The 22813-nt window shown below is 50.2% G+C and overlaps 1 protein-coding gene across 3 annotated transcripts in view; it reads left to right on the forward strand.

The window, feature by feature from the left end:
• Window positions 1–22813, forward strand: part of AFAP1L1 (actin filament associated protein 1 like 1) — a 58201-nt gene that overhangs the window by 19372 nt on the left and 16016 nt on the right. Inside the window, exons 1-10 of one of the 3 annotated variants that reach the window (XM_041748207.1) lie at window positions 7912–7963; window positions 8120–8248; window positions 9356–9439; window positions 9740–9837; window positions 10960–11068; window positions 14878–14976; window positions 15635–15846; window positions 17893–18072; window positions 20049–20141; window positions 22506–22599. In XM_041748207.1, the coding sequence (XP_041604141.1) occupies window positions 7927–7963; window positions 8120–8248; window positions 9356–9439; window positions 9740–9837; window positions 10960–11068; window positions 14878–14976; window positions 15635–15846; window positions 17893–18072; window positions 20049–20141; window positions 22506–22599 (1135 nt within the window). In that variant the 5' untranslated portion in view covers window positions 7912–7926. Of the gene's footprint in view, window positions 1–7911; window positions 7964–8119; window positions 8249–9355; window positions 9440–9739; window positions 9838–10959; window positions 11069–14850; window positions 14977–15634; window positions 15847–17892; window positions 18073–20048; window positions 20142–22505; window positions 22600–22813 lie in introns of those variants that run through there. The other 2 variants (XM_041748205.1, XM_041748206.1) reach the window with 2 other exon arrangements.

Genomic DNA, 22813 nt, shown 5'->3' on the forward strand with positions numbered 1-22813 from the left:
TCATACCTGCTAAGTGGACTGCTTTCCTTTCCAGGATACCTGACCTCCCCACCCCTACAATGGGTCTTACCTCATTAATGGACTAGCTCGTTAAAGTGCAGTGTACAGTAAGTCATCTCTCAAATCATGATCAAAAATGTTGAAATTAACACACTGAAACTTTCTCCAGCTCAGGAGACTTTATGAGCTGGAAATTGGGTTATTTTGCTATTTGGAAAATGAGAAAGAAAATTTGAGTAAACAAAACATGTAAGCCCTTTGTTTAAAAAAAAATGAGTGTACTGACAACTTTCCTATTTTGCATTTTAAAATCATACTTGTTGCATGTTCTCTGACTTTGAAAACAAAGGATGAGTTATCTTTGTCTTAAAGAGGCTTGTCAGAGAAGGAGATGGGAGAAAGAGGAGCTGTAGTTCCTCCTACTGCCTTGCATTTAATCAAATTGTAACTTGCAAACTGTTTCCAAGCATTTTTATAAATTCTGGAGTCTGAAAGGTGCCCAGGAATGAGATCACAAGTTCAGGGCGCCCACTAGGCTGACCAGGTAGGTGCCAAAACAGGGGTTATTATCCCTGTGGTTTGCAGAAAGTTAATTATTCACGTGTCTTTTGTTATGGAAATTAGATTCTCCCTTTCAGATCTCTAAATAAACCCAACCTTCCCTGCATTAGAACCCACACAGGCTATGGTAAAGACCTTTTGCGTGAAAGCTTCATTCGCGCTCATGGGGGTGTGCACTCCTGGGAACGAGTAACAGTGCTTTTGGCCTGTGGCTTATTTTCTGTTCTGTGCCCTCTCATTTTGATTTAAAGTGGGGAGGGGAGAGGAACAGAGAGAAAACTGATCTTAGTCTTAGGTATTCACCAGTAACAATAAGCACTCAGTGGTCTAATCTTAAATATATTTTAAAGTAGGTTTCTAATTTTATTTGGCAAACTTATTTTTTTGCATCCCAAAGAACAATTATCACCCATCTTGGGTTTCTAAGCCCGTCTGTCCCACTTAGTGAAAGATTGAAGTTTTATAAACAATGATTAAACCATTTCTTCCTGTGTGGTTTTTTTTTCCTCACTGGAATTCACTGTACCTCCCTAAAGCTCAGCTAAAACAAACAAGATCAATGAAATGTATTCGTGGTTCTAAATAAACTTTAGACACAAAAGATAATGCTGTCCCGATGCCCCAGTGTGTCCTCAGAAAGCGGACAGGACCTGGACCAGGAGTGAAGATGAAAGGGGGTGGGTAAGGAATGGGTGAAGGAAGTCCTTCCTGATGGAGGACAGCAAGGACAGGACTCCCCTCCAACTGAAAGATGTCCCCTCATCTGACATGGGGGCATGGGGAGTCCTTGGGGTAGGAGCCCCATGAGGGAAGGGGCTGCACCACCTCCTATTGGCATAGCCACCCAGAGTATCCGCTCAGTATCAGTCCCAGAGCTATGAACTGTCAACAGGTGAGGCTTGCAGAGTCCCCCATGTCCTTTTGTCCCCAGATATGCCCTCCCTCGTGGCCCCACACCTGAAACTCCCTGGAGGTCACATATGAATGGCGAGGCACCTGTTCAGTGCACTGAGCCCATATGCGTGACTTCGATTCATCTTTACAATGACTGTGTGGAGCAGCTGCTGTGATTACCCCGCACAGTCTGCAGATAAAGAACTAGAAGTTTGGACGAGTTAAGAAATTTCTCTGGGGCCATGGCTGGAAAATGGCCAAGCTTGGAGGGGTCAGATTGTGCACAGCCTGTGTTCTTGGCCACTCTTTGATGACTCAGCCAAGTAGCAAGCTTTGTGTGAATTTAACGCTAGGGACTTTTATTTTCAGTTGGTTGTGTGCCCATAGCTAAGTCAAATAACCTCTTGGTCCTTCACTTTTCACATCTTTAAAATGAGAAGGGTGGACTAGGTCATCAAAATATCATGTTCACTAAGTAGATGCTTCTTGGGCAGCAAGCATCACTGAGGCACAGTCCCTGTCCTCATGGAGCTAGTTACACACCTATGGCAGCTCTGTCGCCAAATACTACCTGAGCGGTGCTGGAGGAAGTATTAGGAGACAGCAGCCATCACAGTAATATGGCCCTGAGTGCTGGCTCCAGGCACAGCACCCAAGACCAAGTGCTTCGCCAACAGGACCACCTAGCTCTGCCGGCGTCCCCACGTTACAGACGAGAAGGCCAGGGCTTAGAGCTCGCTAACAGGCCATCCTGGTACAGCTTGGAAGTGGCAGCTCAAGAATTGCAGTGTGAGGGTTCTGACCCGAAGGCCCCAAGCACCGTGCTCTTCTAAGCAAGCTTCCCTGCTTGGGAGCTCTTATTCCCCCCGACTTGCAGTTATTTCAAAAGTGGTGTCTAACGATAACCTGTTAGGAAATGAGCAAGGCCTTCCCACGTTCCTTATGTTCACAGATGAGCCTTGTAGTGTGTGTTTTCTGGCGGAGTGTCTTTCAAAGACTGAACCTTGGAATCACCTGGGGTATTTATTAAAATGCAGCCTCCTGGGTTGCAGTAGAGGGTCTGCTGAATCAGAAGCCTCAGGTAGCAGGTCCAGGAATCTGCCTTCCCAGCAACAACCCCACCCACCCTCGGGAGAGTCTTACTCTTGCTGAAATTTGAGGCTGCTGTCCCGGCGGTCTGTGTAAACCCTGGCAGAGCCACTTGCCATATGCACTATCTACATACGATTCCTCTCCAAATTAAATTCTATGATAGTTTAAATCCCTGTGGTTTCAGTTCTCTGGCATTAAAGATGAAGCTGCCACAGAAGGCGCTTCCACATTCATTGCCTCTGGAAGCCAGCCTTTGGGGGGGGGGGAGTCTGTACTGTCTTTGAAGAGCCGAGCACTGGCTGAAAGCCCTCTTGTGCCCATAAAGTATGAGCATCTCTCTGGGATGAGATCTTGCTGCAGTGCAGAGACACCCACTGAGCAAGAATCTTAGCCCCCCAGTAAGGGTCTTCCACCTGCCTGGTGCAGGGACCCCAGGTCAGGAGCCCTGATGGAGTCATGGCCCAGCGCCCCCAGCAGGAGAGCTGTGGGGGCTGCTTGCCTCCCCTCTGCCCTGGCCTGGTCTCCACTGCTCTGAGCCCACTTTTTCTGATGGAAGATTCAGGCACAGGGTGTACACAGTGACGTCAGACAGACCTGGGCTCAAGACCTTACCACTTACTGACTGGGTGGCTTCACTTCTCTGAGCCTTCCTTCTGTCCCTTGTGGGGCACAGAGCCCAACACTACATCCCTCCTGTGCAGTTTATGAGCATGAAATGAGAAGGTGCACCCTAGATGCCCAGCACACAGTCACCACTCTGCCCTAGGGAAGGGTCCTCACCCATGTGCTGCCTGCAGGCTGAGCCTTCCCCTGTGGCTCACGCTCCCTCCGCCAACCGACTTTAGAAATGCTGTATGGGGACGTCTGGGTAGTTCAGCGGTTCAGCGTCTGCCTTTGGCTCAGAGTGTGGTCCCAGAGTCCCAGGATCGAGTCCCACGTCCGGCTCCCTGCATGGAGCCTGCTTCTCCCTCTGCCTGTGTCTCTGTCTTTCTCTCTGTGTGTCTCTCATGAATAAATAAAATCTTAAAAAAAGAAAGAGAAAGAAAAGAAAAGAAAGAAAGAAAGAAAGAAGAAAGAAAGAAAGAAAGAAAGAAAGAAAGAAAGAAAGAAAGAAAGAAAGAAAGAAAGAAGAAAAGAAAGAAAGAAAAGAAAGGAAGGAAGAAATGCATGCTGTGTGACTCTCCCTTTGTCACCTGCTGCCTGCTGGGTCCTTCCAGGCTACAGAAGGCATCACGGGCACTGGGCAGTTCCTCACTGGCCATCTGCTTCTCCCAGGTTCACTCAGTGCCCTCCTTCTGCTCTGCTCTGTCTGGACTTTTGTGATCACATCTCCATTAAGTAGGAACACTTAGGGGGTGCCTGGGTGGCTCAGTGGCTTAAGTGTGTCTGCCTTTGGCTCAGGTCATGATCTCAGTGTCCTAGGATGGAGCCCAAGTGAAGTCAGGCTCCCTGCTCAGAGGGGACTCTGCTCCTTCCTCTCCCTCTGCCCCTCCCCACCACTTGTGCACTCTGTCTCTCAAATAAATAAAATCTTTTTTAAAAAAAAGAACACTTAGAACACAGGGCCCCAGGACACCTGGGTGGCTCAGTGTTTAAGCGTCTGTCTCTGGCTAAGGTCGTGATCCCAGGGTTCTGGGATCGAGTTCCGTATCAGGCTCCGAGTAGGGAGCCTGCTTCTCCATCTGCCTATGTCTCTGCCTCTCTCCCTGTGTATCTCTCTCATGAATAAATAAAGAAAAATCTAAAAACAAAACAAAACAAAAAAAATTCAGGGTCCCATGTTAGGAATCCCATTAACAATCAGGGAAAAAATTTTAAACATTGTTACCAAACCTTGGGTACTGTAACTCCCATTTTTCAATGCAGAGAACTCACTCGGAACTTACTTGTTCTTCCTTTAGAAACAATTGCAACAAACCTCAAATCAGAAGCAAGGAGAGATTTAGAAGCAGGAATGCTGCCACACATAGGCACTGGCTGATAAGAGCGAGAAAAATCCTTTGGGACCTCAGAGCAAAATGAGAGAAAGGACAGGAGGGAGGTGAAGAGAGAGGGTAGAAGGGACGGACACAGGGACAGACTTAGCAACCTGTCATTATGGAAGGACAGCAACTCAGAAAGGTGTGGTTGGGAGGGGGATGCCCCAAGCGAGTCCACCAAGTCAAAACTACTTTTATCTAGTTCTCAGACCCAGTATGCCTTTTTTCACTCCCATTCTCTCTATGTTTACAGAGTTTTCCAGAGGTTGTGTCATGTGATGATGCGATAGCTCTGAAGGCTAATGAGATGTGTGCCTGTGTATTCTTGTGGTTTGAAATTTTCTCAGCCTTGGGGCACCTGGGTGGCTCAGTCAATTAATCGTCTGCCTTTTGCTCAGGTCATGATCCCAGGACCCTGGGATCGAGTCCCACGTAGGCCTCCCTGCTTGGTGGGGAGTCTGCTTCTCCCTCTCCTCTGCCTGCCGCTTGTGCGTGCTCTCTCTCTCTCTGTCAAATAAATAAAATCTTTTAAATAGATAAATAAATAAATAAATAAATAAATAAATAAATAAAATTTTCTCAGCCTTAAATGTTAATATAGTCAATATTGATAGATATAAATCACATAAGACAAAAGTTATTTGGAGTCCTTGATGATTTTCTGATGTGCAAAGGCATCCCAAAGCCAGAAAGTTTCAGAACCACTGGTAGAGGGATAAGCAGTCACTGCACCCCATAGCCTTGACATTCCCACATGGTATCAGGGCAGGATCATGAATTTTCAAATAGGAACCATGGCTGCAGGCCACAAGAAAGCTCCCATGGTCCCTTGTGGTGCCTTCCTGGTAGCATTTACCATGGCCTCCCTTGTGACTAATTATGTGTGTGTACATATGTGTGTATGAGAGAGACAGAGAGAGACAGAGAGGGAGGGAGCATATCCACTGGAACAATATCTTATTCATTTTCTAATCCCCCGAGTGGCGCATAATTAGCACTCAGTAAATATATTTTTTTAAGATTTTATTTATTTATTTATTCATGAGAAACACAGAGGCAGAGACACAGGCAGAGGGAGAAGCAGGCTCCATGCAGGGAGCCCGACGTGGGCCTCCATCCCAGGTCTCCAGGATCAGGCCCTGGGCTGCAGGCGGCGCTAAACCGCTGAGCCACCCGGGCTGCAGCAGTAAGCATTTTAGAACTGAGTTAACTGACTTTCTGTGTATCTGAGGAGGGTGCCAGAGAGTTCCTTTGCAACAGCTAAAATTTACCTAGAATGATTTTATGATTTTAAGTGGTTTCCTACTTTAAGGAGGGTAATCTACTCACCCAGAAGCCTTGTTCAGGTGACCTTGCAAGGGCTGAGGCCCCCGGAGGCAGCAGGGCCTCTAGGTCCATTGCACTTGGGCTGTGAGGTGAGCGGCACCCCCTGGCACTGTGCGACTCTACAGCTCTCGGGTCTGATTCTACACGAACATGGAATCTTTCAAGCTGTGCAACCATGTCACAGCCTCCCTTGGCCTCAGTCCTCTTCTGGAACACAGGTATCCCAGCGGGAGCTGCTCACAGATGAGGCATGGCGTGCAAAGCCGCTACCTCAGTGCCCAGCGGCAGAGAGAGCTCTTAAGGTGGTAGCTGACAGGATCAGCCTCTAGCTCATTTCCAGCAGATCTAAGGTGATGATGGAATGCCACAGAGAGACCGCCACATCATATTTTTTCCACCAAGTGCTACTATCCATACATAAGGTTTCTATTTTTAAAAGTCCTGGCCAAAAAAAAAAAAAAGTCCTGGCACAGTCATCTGTTTGTGCCCTCTCTCATCAAACACATGGAGCACCAGCACTCAGCAGGCCCCAGACTAGGTGCTAAAGAGGCCAAGACCCCTAGACCGTCTGCTCCGTCTCGAGCTTCACAGCCTGCCACGGGAGCAGACACTCGCGGAGACCCACACAGCACAGATCAGTGTGGTAAACACCACGATGGCAGCAGCGCCATCACCTCCCAGGTGCTGCCCTGGGGTGAGCATTTACTCTGTACGGGGCAAGGCACTTTTCATGCATGACATAATTCATCTTTACAGCAACCCTATAAGGCGGATGCTATTATTACCCCCATGTGTAGAGGAGGAAACTGAGTCACAGGCTAAGTAACTTGTGAAGGTCCCACAATAAATGAATGATGGAACCTGAACTTGAACCAGGCAGTCTGGCTCCAGGGCTGGCTCTCTTATGCACGATGTTATAGCCCCTCTAACACACCCAGACCCTGTAGCTGTAAGTCGGAGTCTGGTTGTTGCCCTAGGAGGGCCCAGGGTGGAGAGAAACATATGGGGCTGGCAGTCTGGAGACTAGAAGTCAAAGGCCTGGCTCTTCTGTGGCCTTCGTGTAACTGCAAGCAAGACATTTCTCTTCTCTGAGCCTTGGTTTCTTCCTCTGAAAAGTAGGTGTGATCATGGGACCTATCTCAAAGCTTGTTGGTAAGGATTGCATAAAATACTGCAAGGCAATCTCATGCCGTGGCTAAAAGGGAGGGAGGGAGCCAGGGCCAGTCGAGGCTCTGCTGGCTGTGTGACCCTGGAGGAGTTATTTAACCATTCTGAGCCATTAAATGCTTGGTAGTAAATTTAGATGAGACTATAAGCACAAAAGGGTTAGCACAGTGCACAATAATTGTTCAACACAGTTAGCTTTTAGTATCTGGCACAAGTGACCAGTAAGTGGCAAAACAAGACAGTACTACTACTGTAACGAAGCCGGTCTTTGGGCTAAGGCAAATCAAGTCCCAAGTGACTGTTTGGGACAGGGAGACATGAATGACATCATGGTCATGGCATGCTCCAGTCTTTAAAGGACTGTGTGCTGTAGGGTTTTTGCAACTCCACGTCCTCTCAACCAGCAGTGTCAGCATCAGCTGGGAGCTCACTAGAAATGCAGAGCCTCCCACCTAGACCTGAGCCCGCCTCTGCATTTTGACGAGATCCCAAGGTAATTCCTCTATACACTCAAGTTTGAAAAATGCTGGTGAAGCACAGAAAGACCGATGATAAAGGTTTGGGGCCTGGGGTGGGAAGGGTTAATGTTTAGTTTGGCTCCCATCAAGGCACCGGAAACAGAAGGTTCCAGAGATTGAAGTGTATGAACTGATGGGACAGGAAGGCTCCCTTCCTGCCTGTGTCCTGGATGGCCAGGGGCTCCAGCCTGGGACCTGCACTGAGCCCCGAGCTGCAGTGAGGAAAGACCCCTGTGGGCTGGACAGCCGAGAGCATGCTGGGACAGAGGCAGGCCTAAGAGCCTCTGCTCAGGCTACCTGGGCTCAGAGTTGCCAGGCTGAACCCTGTAATGTCAGTCCTCAGGCCAAGGCCATATGAGGTCTGAGGCAGAGTGGGGAGGCCCAGAGGAATGTCATGGTTAACTGCGCAAGTCTGTCCCTTGGGAGGTGGGCGGCCAGCACTGGGACAGCTGTAGGAGGGCTTCTGAGGTCTCCCTGCTGCACCCGCCTTGCCCTCCGCCCCCCAACCCCCGCTTCCCTGGCCTCTGGGGGGTGGAGGCAGGGCCAGGATCCTGACACCCAGCCCCTGTGCTTCCTCCTCAGTGCTGGAACAGCTGCTCCCTGAGCTCACGGGGCTGCTCAGCCTCCTGGACCATGAGTACCTCAGCGACACTGCCCTGGAGAAGAAGATGGCTGTGGCCTCCATCCTGCAGAGCCTGCAGCCCCTCCCAGGTCAGCCATCGGCAACCCCCCCAGCTCCTCAAGAACCTGCAGTAGCTCCCCAGGGACTGTGGCCTGAGGATACCCAAGCCTCAGAGTGAGGCTTGCAATGCTGTCGTGGCCTGGCCCGTGTCCTCATCCGCTTTGTTCCTTCTCCAACCTGGCTATGCTCTTCATACCCCTCCATCCTTGACCCACTGAAACTCGTGTACACAATGCACATGCCACACGTACTCACACACGCACACATGCCACACTCATACGCACAGCACGTTCTCCCCTGCATGGAACACCCCTAACAAATATACGCTCACAGGACACACACCCACACCCTCACCAGCAGCACGCTCTCACATACACAGCTCATGTGACACAGGACACACAGCGCATCTCTCCACCCCACATACTCTCACAAAACACTCACACGCAGTCTGTGACACACAGCAGACACAGCACACACGTCACACACCGCCTCGGCCAGATGTACACCGGCCCGGTGGCATCCGTCATGTTCCTCCCTCTAACCCGCACAGCTTCTCTGCCCCACTGCCTGCTCGGCAGCAAGGCCTCCTCATCCACTCCCACCTTTCCTCCACACCCCAGGTCAGCCCACACGTTGCTAAACGGAAAGCCCAGAGCTCAGTAAACTCTGATGAGCCGAGCCACGCCGTGTCCTGCAGGGTAGCGGGGAGTCTGAGTGATGGGCAGGGGGCACCACCACCAGGGGACTCTCCGAGCCTCACTTCCAGTGACAAAACAGGCAGATGCATCAGCAGCCCTCACGGGACTGTGGGAGGGTGGGAGGGGCAGCGGTTTGCCAACTGTGCTTGGCCCTGTCCCCTTGCCATCCCCAGAGCAGCCCTAGTCTCTGTTTTCTGTACTGTGCTCTGAGCATCCTTCCCCTTGGAGGAGGAGATGCTTAGGAACAATAGAAAGATAAGAACAAAGTTCGAAAACCAGACAACTCACTTAGGATGTGCACGTGCTTTGTCCACAGTGCTGTGTCCTGAGAGGGTTTGAGTCCCGGTGGTGGGGGCGGGGAGACTCGGCCCTCCTCAGAGTCGGCAGCAGCAGGTCCCCTCCCTCCTCAGTGCAGGTGTGCTCCCCCTCTCCCCACAGCCAAAGAAGTCTCCTACCTGTATGTGAACACGGCGGACCTCCACTCCGGGCCCAGCTTTGTGGAGTCCCTCTTTGAAGAGTTTGGTAAGTGACCCTGTCCCCACCCCAGCTGGGAGCTGTCCTCTCCCTGCATGTGGGAGCCCCACTGCCCCAGTCTCTGGAAGCGCCCTCAGATTGGGTGGGGGCCTGGCTCTAAGGTGGCAACGCTGAGCCACTTTCTAGACGAGAAGACCAAGTCTCAGAGTGATGAAGTCGTCTGCCCACCGTTAGTAACGAAAGAGGTGATAGAGGCCCCCTGACCCCAAATCCCCAAATCCAGGCTCCTTCCCATTCTCCCATGCTCATCCCTGGCTTTCTCTGCCCCAATGGCCTGAACCTCGGTAGACTGTGACCTGAGCGACCTCCGGGACATGCCAGAGGATGACGGGGAGCCCTGCAAAGGAGCCAGCCCTGAGCCAGCCAAGAGCCCGCCTCTGAGACATGTGAGTCATGGTCTGGGTCCCCATACACTGTGGCGCTCTGTCCCCCTGAGGTGGCCATGGAAACTCTCCCCCCAGTGCCTGGGAGCCTCCTGGCTCTGCAGGTCCCTGTTCTAAGGGGAGGAACAGGCTGTGAGAACATTTCGATGACTCTCATGATGTATTATTCACCATGCCCATGCTGAGCAAGGATAACAAGGTGAACCGACCTGTCCATTCGGGCATAAAGAACGTTCCGCACCCCAACTTCTAATTGCTGTCATAAACGTGGAGCTTAGGGAAAGCTCTGGACTAGGAGTTGGTGGCCTCTGCCCTCTTCCAGCTGCTATGTGGTCTTAGACCAATCACCTCCCCATTCTGAGCCTGTTTCTTCACTTACAAAAGAAAGATTTGGGTCATCACATCTAGGGTTCCCAGCCTTCATCTGTGGAATTAAGGCAAGGGGCCTGTAATCACATCAAACACTCTCCGTCAACTGCATAATTCACTGTCATCATCACCATCCAGTGGTACCAATGGTGGACCCCTTGCTACGTGCTCCACATGCTCACAATAACTGAATGAGGTTGGCACCTCTGTTATCCCCTTTTACAGGTCAGGAAACTGAGCTTAGAGTACGCGACATGTCCCACCACGAGTAAGTGGCAGAGCTTAATCCCAGTCAAAGAAGGGTGCCCTGGCCCCAGAGTCTAAGCACTTAGCCCTGAGGCTATGCTGCCTCCCTAAGTGCCATGCCTTCCAGCTGCTTGCCCCGCTGCTCCTCACAGGTCTGTACATGGGCTTGCAGAGCAGAGCAGAACTCAGTATTTTTTGATCACTGCATGCACTTACTCCAAAGCCTAACTACATCTCTGAAGCAGTCCACAAAACTTAGATATTACAGGGAAGCCCGGATGCCAAAATAAGTTGGGCAGATAATAGAGGACCAAGCAAACTCTCAGGGTTTCCCACCTCTGCCCTCCTGCCACCCTGTCAGGAGTTACAGCTGCACGTTCAGAGATTATACGTCCTGCCTCCTCAGGGCTCCTGCCTATCTCTGCTGCAGCCTCCTGCTGGTCGCTCGGCCTCTCCCTCTCCTCTATGGGCCTTCTTGGTCTTATCCACTTCCCTTATCCCCCGCTTCAGGCTGCCGATCTGCCTCCACCGCTTCCCCAAAGGCCCCCACCCGAGGACTACTATGAAGAGGCCCTTCCCCTAGGACCCGGCAAGTCCCCCGAGTACATCAGCTCCCACAGTAAGTTCTGGTCTCGTGGGGAACTCCCCTCCTCTAGCTCCTGTGTGTCCTGCTAGGACTGGAGCTCCAAGCTGCATACCCACCCGGCTCACATCCTGAGGAGGAGCTGCCTGAGTCCCCGGCCTCTCTAGTGGAGGCTGGGGGGAGGCCAGTGGTGTAGCCCCAGGAATGGGGGGCTTGGTTCCAGTCCCAGTTCTGTGCAGCCTTGCACAACTGCCTTTCCTACCCTGAAAATAAGAAAGGGGCTGGATACATGCATATAAATGTGCCAGGATAGAGGGACACAGGCCCACTGTGTCCTGGTCCCTAGCACTGAAGCTGGTGCTCGCCCAAGTGCCCCTCCTCCGTGGACCTGGTGAACTAGTTTGTCCTTCGGCCTCTCACCTTATAGGCAGGTTAAGTTAAAAAGCCAACATGTAGGGTGAAAAAGCACGTAGAGGAAATCAAAAGGTCCTCTGAGCAGAGTGTGGCCCCCCAGGGAATTCATGAAAAGATCTAGGAAGAGGTATCAGGAGCTTTACTTATATTTAGCTCAACACTTCTTCCTAAAATGTCTGTGTGAATGTTTTAGAGTTGGAGCATTTATAATCTAATAATAGCATAACTCCTGTAAGCAGTCTATACATATATACATATATAATTTACACGCAAATAAGTGGAAGTACATTATATGGTTACATTTTTACTGACAGGTGAACACAATAAAATAAAATAATTTAAAGGGCACTGGTACAAATTACCTTTGAAAAAGCTCTTAAATCAGCCACAAAGGAGAGTCTTTGGATTTGGACTCATCTCTCAGTGTTTCCTCCAGCACTGAAACAAATGGCTGATTCTTTGAGGATCAGATAAGTCACTGGCTTGGATATAGGAACTTAACATTATACACAAGAAACTGTATTATGTGGGTTTGGGGTGACCCAGCATTCGTAGTTGAGCTTGTATAAGACAATGATTATGTGATGCCATGTCGTCATTCAGTAGCACAGTAGAATATTTTCCAGCTGCCAAAAAATAAATGAAACAGGTCTGTCTGTGCTGATCAGAAATGAACTCCAAGATAACATTCATTGAAAAAACTCAAACACAGAATACTGCCTATAATGTGATTCCTTTTGTTCCTTAATGGGGTATACACACACACACTCATGCATTCATTTTAGCAATTTTTCTAGGATGTGCAAGAAACCATTAGCAATATTTCCCTGTGGGAAATGAATAGAAATCTGGCTGAAGGCAACATATTTTCCCATTCCTACTCTTTGTGCTGATCATGCTTATCATCGTGGGCATAGGTTTCTTTTTTTATTGTAACAAAACGTACGTAACATAAAATGGACCATTTCAACCACTTTCAAGTGTCCACTCAGTAGCATTTAGTACACTCACCATGTTATGCCACCATCAGCACTGCGTAGATCCCAAGCATTGTCATCATTCAAGGAGGAAAGCCCGTACCTGTTAGAGAGTCACTCTTTCCTCTGAGTCTCTGGCAACCACCGATCTGCTTTCTGTCTCAATGGATGGACCGATTCTGAATATTTCACATAAATAGAACCGTGCAATGCATGGCCTTTTGTGTCTGGCTCATTTCCCTGTTTTCAAGGGTAACCCCTATCACTGTGTGGATCGATATTTCTCTCTATGGCCACATCATATTCCATTGTATGGATAGACCACATGTTTTTTTAGTCGCGTGTCAGTTGATGGACACTCAGGTTCTTTCCACCTTAGGCTACTGTGGTATATCATTGTTGTGATTAATAAACTAGTTAAAGGGAAATGGTGAGGTTGGACGTGGTAATCTGTGGCTTTCTTCAGTCTTGAGAGTTTGCTGTCTGTGTTGCTGCTGTTTGGATGCAAAGCAGGTGACTTTGTTCTATTTTATGCATTTGAGGACAGGACAGGAAGGTGAGGACGAAGTGCTGCTGGGCCCTGAATCCCAGGTCAAGCCCCTCAGTTGGGTGAGGCTCCTCTACCTCCCCAGAGAGCTCACACTCCTCTCAGATGGGGCAGCAGGGATCCCGGGGCAGGAGGGAAGGGCGGGCCACAGGAAGAGCCAGAGAGCTTGACCAGAGAGAGGGTGCCAAGCTCGTCAGGGAATATCCTTCCTCTGACACAGTGTCCAGCCCTGCCAGGTGTTCAAGAGCGCTGGCCCATGTGTCCCCTCCCTCTTCCCTATCGCACCAGCCTCCCCACCCACCCTGGCCTCCCACCCGTCCATCTCACAGGATGTTGCCAGCATCTGAGGCCTCAGAGGGCCTGCTGGGAAAAGCAGACTCTGATCATCACTTGGGAGATTGCACTAGGGATTCTAGTCGCTGGGAATTTGCGTGCTGCTGTCCTCAGGAAACAGATGGATGGCAGGGGCTGGGAGCCCAGAGCAGCACTTTGAGAACAGTGTGGTATGGGAGCCAGTTGGACTGCGTGAAGGAAGTCTTCCTGGAAGAGGGGATGTGCATCTATTCCCTGAGCTGGCAACCTCAGTTCTCATCCAGGCTCTGCCGCTAGCAATCGGTGTGTGGCCGCAGTGCCCTCATCTGTAAAATGGGGCTCATACCTACCTCCCTACATTGTAGGAATCAAAGGAGAAAGTCATAATAATGACATCCGGCATGTGTCTAGCACATTCTATGTGCCAGGCACTGTGCCAGAAGCTTACATGCATTGTATCACTAGTCCAAGTTGGGAATTGTTCACGTCACTGCAAGGTGATGACCCTGAAATGCAGAGAAACTGTGGGCTTCTTTCCCAAGGTCACTCAATAAATGGTGGCAACAGATTCAATCTCCAATCTCGTCAAACCCAAAGCACTTGCCCTTAGCCCACTGACCTTCAGAATGTGCCCCAGGAACCATCTGTCTCAAAATAACCTAATTGTTTAGACAAAAAATCTGATTTCTTGGAGTTCCATATAGTTCTATCTGTACATGTTTTTTAATTTCCTATTACATAGGTTTTTGTTTTTTGTTTTTTTTTTTTAACAATGAAGATTCCTTGGCTCAGCTCACATGGGTGAATCAGAATCTCTAGAAAGACAGCCCAGGGATCTGCATTTTAAAGAGACCCCCGTAATGCTGATGCAGAATACAATTTAAGGTAGCCTCCACCCCTGCACTGTGCTTCCCCCTGAGTGGGAGCATGCTGGGAAATTTTGCTGTAGGGGGCTGTTGTGTTCACTGTTGTATGCTCTACCATTAGCTCCTCTAGTCCAGTTCCTCCCCATGGTCACAGAGGTTTAGGAGATTTGCCATCACGAGAGGGGGTGTGTGCATGAGGAAGGGAGAGAAGGACTGGGGTGGCAAATGCTGGGGGTGGGGGTGGCCAAGCCCAGGCAGCTGGAGCACCACCTCTTGCAGTTCGGAGATCAGGGCTGTGACCAAGACACACACACACACACACACACACACACACACACACACACACACCAATGCTGTGGGATCCCTTAGGAGGTGCTGACAGTTCTCTGTCTGAGAAGGTCAGAAGGAAGATCTTTGAGCTGGGTATTGAAGGATGAGTAGGAGTTTTCTAGCAGAAGCTAAGAGAACACACGGAATAGCATAAACATGGGCCTGGAGGCATGACAGGGCCCAGCAGGGCAGTGCCGGTGACAGGAGCAGAGAGCATGTGGGGAGCTAAAGCAGATGACATTCAGAGAGGAGGAGGCCCCTCATCCTGGCCCGGGAGCTAGGGGGAGCTACACTCTCTCTTCCCTGAGGAGGGGCAGGGGTCTGGGGTCTGCCCCAGGCACAGCCCCTGCAGTCTGCCTGCCTTTCTCCAAGGTGCCGCTCCTTCTGCCAACCCCACAGATGGCTGCAGCCCAGCCCATTCCATCATGGATGGCTACTACGAGGATGCAGACAGCAGCTACCCCGCCACCAGGATGAATGGGGAGCTAAAGAACTCCTGTAAGTGCCAGGAGGGTGTTCAGAATGGTCCTGTCCTCAGAGGGCAGACCTTGGCCTAAACTGTTGGCATGCATGTGTACCTGGCCCTCTGGGTCACCACAGAGGCCTCCAGCCCTTGTACTCAGTGACTCCAGGGTTCAGTGGAAAGACCACCGGCATGGAACCGGGAGCCCTGGATCTAGCCTTTGCCCTGCCTCTTGGTGACTGACCTTGAATGAATCATTTATTCTCTGTTAGCCCCCAGTTGCCTTCTTTGTCAAATGGGGACTTTCTGGGTGCTGTGAGAATCACCTGAGACTAAGGACACAAAGATGGTGGGGTATGACAATAGCTGATGTAAGCAGGGTACCCACCGAGTGCCAGACCCTGGGCTGAACGCTCTGCAGTTACTGATCCTAAGAGCCCAGTGGGGTAGTTACTGTCATTGATTGTGACCATTTTACCCATGAGAAAACTGAAATTTTGAGAAGTGAAGTCACCAAGATGGCAGAGCCACTGGTAAATCCACACAACACAGCGCCCGTGTCGGGGTATAGAGATCATCATGATCACAACTGAAGTCCACCGCCTCCTGGTCCCTGAACCCCAGAGTGGAAGGGTCAGAAGGTGCCTCCCAGGCAAGGACATGGTAACGGGTCATTTCCTATGGCTCCTACAGACAATGACTCTGACCCAATGAGTAGCTCCTACGAGTCCTACGACGACGAGGAGGAGGAAGGGAAAGGGCCACAGCCCACGCACCAGTGGCCCTCGGAGGAGGCCTCCATGCACCTGGTGAGGGACTGCAGGATATGCGCCTTCCTGCTGCGGAAAAAGCGCTTCGGGCAGTGGGCCAAGCAGCTGACGGTCATCAAGGAGGACCAGCTCCTGGTGAGTGGCCGAGGAAGTGTGCCTCTAGGCCTCACATGGACTTACACGTGTGTGTGTCTCTGTGTGCGTGTGCAGGCGTGTCTACCCCAGGTCCTCTGGGCTTGCTTTGTGCCCAGAGGCTCAGTGCTTCTGAGATAAGGGCTCTCCCACTAGAGCAGAATGTAAACACACACACATGCACACACACTCAAAGACCTGACATAGACTTTAACAAGTTTTTATTTCGCCAGTGAATTTTTTATCACTTTAAAACAATGTTTATTGATTTCATTATGCAACTAAATGTGTTTACGTATAAAACTGGAGAAAAACATAATGAAAATGTTTTTATAAGATTTTATTTATTTGAGGGCAGCCCGGGTGGCTCAGCGGTTTAGCGCCACCTTCAGCCCAGGGCCTGATCCTGGAGACCCAGGATCTAGTCGCACGTCGGGCTCCCTGCATGGAGCCTGCTTCTCCCTCTGTCTATCTCTCATGAATAAATAAATAAAATCTTTAAAAAAAAAAAAAAGATTTTATTTATTTGAGAGAGAACAAGAGAAAGAGAGAAAGCACGCACACAGAGGGAGAGGGAGGAGAAACACACTCCCCACTGAGCAGAGAGCCAGAAACGGGGCTCAGTCCCAGGACCTTGAGATCATGACCTGAGCAGAAGGCAGATGCTTAACCGACTGAGTCACCCAGGAGCCCCAAAAGTGATTTTTTAAAGCCACCTATAATCCCATTGACCAAGAGCTAACCACTGTTATGTTTTAATATACATATTTCCACACATCCGCCTTTTCTAAAATTGAGCCCATTCGGCACTTACTGTGGAACTTGCTTTCTTAGTTTTTTTTAATTTGCCATTTCTCATCACCATCATTTTATAAAAGAAAATGTACCTTTAATTCCAGAGTAGGAATACAGACATAATTTCAGAAAAAAAATAATAGCTCTTTACCCCGAAATCTGTTGACAAGCCTTACCCAACATCTATCCATTTGAAACATGACTTTTTCTCATCCTGGAGCAGTGAAAAGCTCACCCCAGGCCAGAACCAATCCAAAGGTCATGACTTACTTCTTCTCATTCCGTTTGTCATTTTTTTCTTGACATACTGCATTGGTTGGGATCTCCAGCACAATGTAAATAGAAGTGGTGAGAGCAGGCACCCTTGTGTCAGTCCAGATCTCAAAGGGAAAGTTGCAATAATTCACTATTAAGGCTGATATTTGCTGTGAGTGGTTTGTTGAAGCTCCTTATTGCCACATTAAGGAAGTTCCCCCTCTATATCTCTAGGTTGCTAAGAATTTATGTTACAGATACATGAAGAATTTTACCAAATGCCTTTTCTGTTTCTATTGAGATATGTGGCTTTTCTCCCTTTTTTCTATTCATATGATGAATTATAGGGTTGGCTTTTAGAAAGCTAATACACTTTTGCAATCCTAGAATAAACCCTGTTTGGTCTTGATACGGTTTGCTTTTCTATGTGTCTGGGATTTCTATTTGCAAGTAGTTTTTTTAGGGCTTTTGCAACCATGTTGAGATTAGCCTATCGTTTTCCTTTTTTTGTAGTGTCATTGTCAGGTTCTGATATCAAGGTAATGCTAGCTTCACAGTAAGAATCGGGAAGTGAGAATCATTATTGATAAACTGTTGACTTCCTAAGCCCAACCGTCCATCTCTGCTAGAATCCTCTCTCCCACATTCCTGCTAGTAGCACATGAGTAGCAGGGAGCTGGCTTCCTTCCAAGCCAGCTTGTTTCTTCTCTGGTTCTTTAGACTAGAATGGTCTTCCTAGTATTGTGCTAAAATCTGCCTCTTCCTAATAGATGGCGGTGCCCCTGGGGCTCTTGAGATCTGAAGATTGTCCAAAGACGCCCCCTTCCAGGCTTCTCTTCTCTGAGATGAATAGCCACAGCCCCTGTCTTCACGCAGTACCCACAGTTGGGCTGGGGGAGCGGGGGGCAGGTCGAGGTCGCTCCTTCAAGCCTTCATGCAAGGGCATCTCCCTCCTCTGCCCTCCAGTCCAGAAGGGTGACCCCTTCTCTTCCTGTCCAGTGTTACAAAAGCTCCAAGGACCGGCAGCCGCATCTGAGGCTGGCGCTGGATGTCTGCAGCGTCACCTACATGCCCAAGGACAGCCGCCACAAGAGGCACGAGCTCCGCTTCTCCCAGGGGGCTACCGAGGTCTTGGTGCTGGCACTGCAGAGCCGGGAGCAAGCCGAGGAGTGGCTGAAGGTACATGGCACCTGCACCCTCCCTGTCCGCCCTTCTGCCCTTCCTTCCACTGTTTCCCTGGGCCCAACTTTCAGCCAGGTGGGCTCCAGTCCCTTGGAAGAACAGGCCTTGCTCTGGGGAGGGGTGGTGATCAGAGCCTTGGGCGTGTGTAAGTAGCCTCAGACGTCTCCAGGAGACAGACCTCAGGCTGGAGTACTGTGTTCCTTCTAGTTATTTGAATCTTCTTTCTAACATCCTTACTGTGAGCCTGTCCAGCCTGCATGTGTACACTTTGTAATATCCTTGAAGGAAACAAATGTTATCATTAGATAAGCTAATTCTTAAAAAAAAAAAAAAAAAAGGAAAAATCCTTCCTATCTTAGGAGAAGTGTGCATCCTTGTAATATCCACCTATGCTCCAGCTTCTGCATCTTGTCCCTACTGCAGAGCAATCAGAGTTACTGTGTATTGAGGACGTATTTTGGGCCATGGGTCGTGCTAAGAGCTTTACACACTTGACCTCATCTACTCTTTGTAATGGGACCATATTGTCCCCATTTTACAGATGAGGAAACTGAGGCACAGGAATCTTATGTGACTCACCAAAGGTCACACAACCAAGTCGTTGGGGCTAGGATTCGCAGCTAACAAGGAAATCTACTCCAAAGGCCACAGGCAGGGTGGCATGGCGATGACAAGGGAGGAGTTTGGTGACACACAGACTGGAGTTCAAGTCCCAGCCCTAACTGGCACTTACTGGCTGTGTGGTCTTCTGCAAATGACGTTGCCTATCTGTGCCTCAATTTTCCCTTCTGTAAAATGGTTTTTGTAAAGATTCTAGAGAGCATTTACTATAGTGCCTGCAGACAGTAAGTACTCAGTCACTATAAGTGATCACTGTGTGATGGGGGTGGAGTCCCATCCCCAGTCCCTACCACAGGCCAGCCCGTGTCCCTGTGCCCTGTCCCGCTTCCACTCTGACACCTTTCTCCCTCCTCCTCTGATCTTCCTATTGGAACAAAAAAACCAGACACCTCTGTCCCTCCCTGCCCTCCCTTCTGTCCTGTGATAACCAATCCTACCCCCAAAAACTTTCATGCTGCTCATTATCTATCTCGAGATGGGAAGGAAGGTGAGGAACCTGCCTGCTGGGGGAGCCTTTGCCCTCCAGAGGCCGGGTGGGTCAGAAGAGGGAGCCCTAAACTGGAGACGGAAGCTGGAATCAAGCCTGGACTGGGGACTGTCTTGATCCTCAATACTGGGAGCTCATTAGCCCAGAGGTAAAGGGCAGACAACCATGGCTTCACTTCTTGGCGCCTCATCATCCTATTCAGTGACATGGGGGTCACAGCTGTCCCTACACTTCAAGGCTGCTGTGGGGATACGGCGGGAGAATCCACGTAAAATCACAGATGGGTGAGCAACAAGTGATGGCTGCCATTATTTCATGGTCTGGATGCTTCTGCTGTGTGAGTGGGTGTCCTGGAACCTCAGTGTCTACATCTCTTAAGTGGAGGGGTTGGCCCTGGCTGCCTGCAGGCTGTTGCAGAGGGTCCGCACAGCCACAGGAGCCAGTCCCTCGTGCTTGTGCAGGGCATCCTGGGCCACGTGGCCCTTCACACCCACAATCTCACTGGTCTTCAGACAACCCAAGGATGTAAGCAGAAGATGGTATTATCCCCATGTTACAGACAGGGAAAGAAGGCCCAGGGGAAGAAAGTGGCTTCCACAAGGCCACACAGCTATGGATTAGCAATGGAGTCAGGTCTCGAAGCCATGCCTCTCGTTCGCTAGCCTCTTCTGTTTTCAATTCAAGGGGCAGATGCAGGAGAAAGCTTGTTCAAACCCTGATGTGCAGGAGGCCACATCAGCCCATCCCTTCTGCCCAGTGATCCCAACCCCATTGCTCGATGGCTCTGAGTGCACAGACCCTATTCTTCCTTCTGCCTCCCCAGTGTCCCTGCCCACCTGCTCACAGCTGTCCCCCCTCTCCACAGGTCATCCGAGAGGTGAGCAAGGCTGCCGGGGTGACGGAGGGGGCAGATGTGCCCAGGTCCCCAGTCCTCCTCTGCAAGCTGGACCTAGACAAGGTACATCTGTCTCATCTGTCTCAAGGTCTCCCCTGTGCCAGGCAGCGGGGACTGAACATGGGCCCTGCTGGTGGTGAAGCCAGGCACCCACCGTGGTGTCCTACAAGCCGTGGGTGCCCAGCTCGGAGCTGGCACCACAGTAGGTGTTCAGTAAATGTCTACTGAACGAATGAATGCATGCATGCATGAATGAATGAATGAATACTCATGTCCAAGGTGCAGTATGAGCCAGGAGGGAGTAACTAACGCTGCCAGGACAGGAGGAGGTCACGGTTTAATGGAGCCATTAAAGCAAATTGGAAACTCAGAGTAGCGTGCCCCAATGGGTCACTTGGTTGTTGGTCAGGCAGTCGGAAAATATGTGCTATAGCACCTTGGCTTTGCCAGGTGCTGGTGGGTGATAAAGAGACTCAGCCTCAAGCCTACACACATGCGTCTTGCATGATATAATAAAGGTTAGTGTAGAATATGATTGTGTGGCCGGCATCATCCCGTAGGCTTTACAATGTTATTACCTAGTTTAATTTCTATGACAACTCTCTGATGAATTTCATTTTCAGATGAGGAAGCTGAGACACAGAGAGGTTTGCCCGGAGTCCCACAGTTAGTAAGAAGCAGAGCAAGGATGTATACCCAGACACCTGGCTCTTGATGACTTTGCCACCCCATCTCTCAAGGGTGGGGGGGTACTGAGCTCTGCTTGGTGAGTAGTTAGTGAGCACCGTGCACCAGGCGCTGTGCTGAGCACGCAGGTGCGATCCTAACAGGAGCACACAGCCACCCTGTGCTCCCCGGGGGGAGTCAGACACGAATGCCCAGGTGTGTGAGCGCTGGGAGGGAAAAGTACCACGTACCCTGGGAGTGTATGCCAGGGGTCTGCTCTTGGCTCAGGCATCAGGGAAGCTTCTCTGAGAGAACACATTCGCGCTGAGGGTGAACAGCGAGGAAGAAGGGTAGCTCGAATGTTGAGGCTGGTATTTTTGAAGCAAGTGGTGTTGGTAACTGTGTCTCTCCATAGAATCCTGTAGGTGAAGTGCCATCATCAAGTCAATTCCAACGTGATCCGAGTGTGCTTTGTATTTGCGTTCTATCTTGATGAAACACTTACCATCTGTATACCACCGCAGGACAGATAGAACCAACCATAGCTTGTTTCCTAGTTTACAAGGGAGATTCTGATACTTTTGACAGATCTGTCCCAATTCTGACAGTCGCCGTGTTTCCAGCCTTTGGAAATTGAGGGGAGCGCAAGGTCTCTCCTATCTCTTTGGGTCCCCAAGTTCTGTGCTTATAGCAAAGCATCCCTGAGCCCGGTCTGAGGAGTCCTTGGCAGGAAAGCTAGAGAGGCCTCAGAGCTCTGTACTTCTACTTTTTAAGCGAGTTGGTGCCATTTTAATCCTGTCCCACGTTTGGCTGGCACCGTTTAGCTTTCCAAAGGTCTCACAGCACACAAACCAGGTGTTAAAGATGATACCATCTGTTGGCCTTGAGATTTCACTTGGGCCAGCTCCCTGGAGAAGGGTGTGATTCAGCTGAGAAAACTGAGCCTTGGGGAGAGGAAAGGATTTTCCACATTCCCCTGACTAACAGGTAGTACCAGGGACAGAGTTTCTTCCAAGATCCTAATTCTTGGAAGACTGACTCTCCCTCACCACCTCCACAGCACCTAGTAGGCGCTTAACTGACCATGTATGAATGAGTGAATGAACAAACGGATGGACAGATGAACGATTGGTCCAGGGGTGGCATATGAGTAAAACTGTGTTGGCTGCAATAAAGTTGCTGCCATGGGGCGTGTGTGCATGTCTTTACCACCCTCTTAACTGAGTCAGGACCATAACGACCCCTCTCTTGTCAGCAGTCATGTTTCCTGGTCACCAAGTCCTGCCGTAACTATTTTGAACATGCCTACTCAACCCTTTTCCTACATCCTGTCATCTTAGCTCCTCCTTTACCACGTGTCCCCTTGCCGAAAATGACTCTCTCTCATGTGGCTCTTTTGCTCATAGTCTATCCCCACAATACCACCGGAGGTCACTTCCTAAATGAGTTGTATTACATTAATATCCCACTTAAGTACCTTCCCAAACCCTGTCACATACTGAATGTGGACAATCCTAGGAATTTATTGCCATGTGTTATATACAATGAGTCGCCTGGCTCACCAAGATGACGAGAGATTCCAAGACACAACTGTCCTAAGTCAGCATGTCTCCTCATACCTGGTATAGTGTCAGGCACAGGAGAGGTGCTGACAAATATCAGTTAAGTGATCATCATGTGCAGAGGCTGGGAGGGTTGAACCAACAAAAGGGGACTTCTGAGTGTGCCTGCTGACACGGGGCTGTCTGTGTCCCTCCCCAGAGACTGTCCCAGGAGAAGCAGACCTCAGACTCGGACAGCCTGGGCATGGGTGACAGCTGTTCTACTCTAGGCCGCCGGGAGGCCTGCGACCACGGTAGGAGCCTCTGGGGGCTCATGCCAGAGAATGCCAGAGCTGGAAGGGGCCTTGCACCGGCACACGGTGGGAAGCGGGTCCTGACTGCTCTGGGGATCTGGGGAAGGCCACCCGGCCTGTCCACACTGCAGTGGCAGCCAGGCCCCGTGTGCAGGCTGAAAGGGCAGTGGGGAAGGCTGGGGTGGGTGGATCTGGGACTTGGGGCTCCCTCCCT

Source organism: Vulpes lagopus, chromosome 3 (assembly GCF_018345385.1).
Source record: "Vulpes lagopus strain Blue_001 chromosome 3, ASM1834538v1, whole genome shotgun sequence".
Lineage (NCBI taxonomy): Eukaryota > Metazoa > Chordata > Mammalia > Carnivora > Canidae > Vulpes > Vulpes lagopus.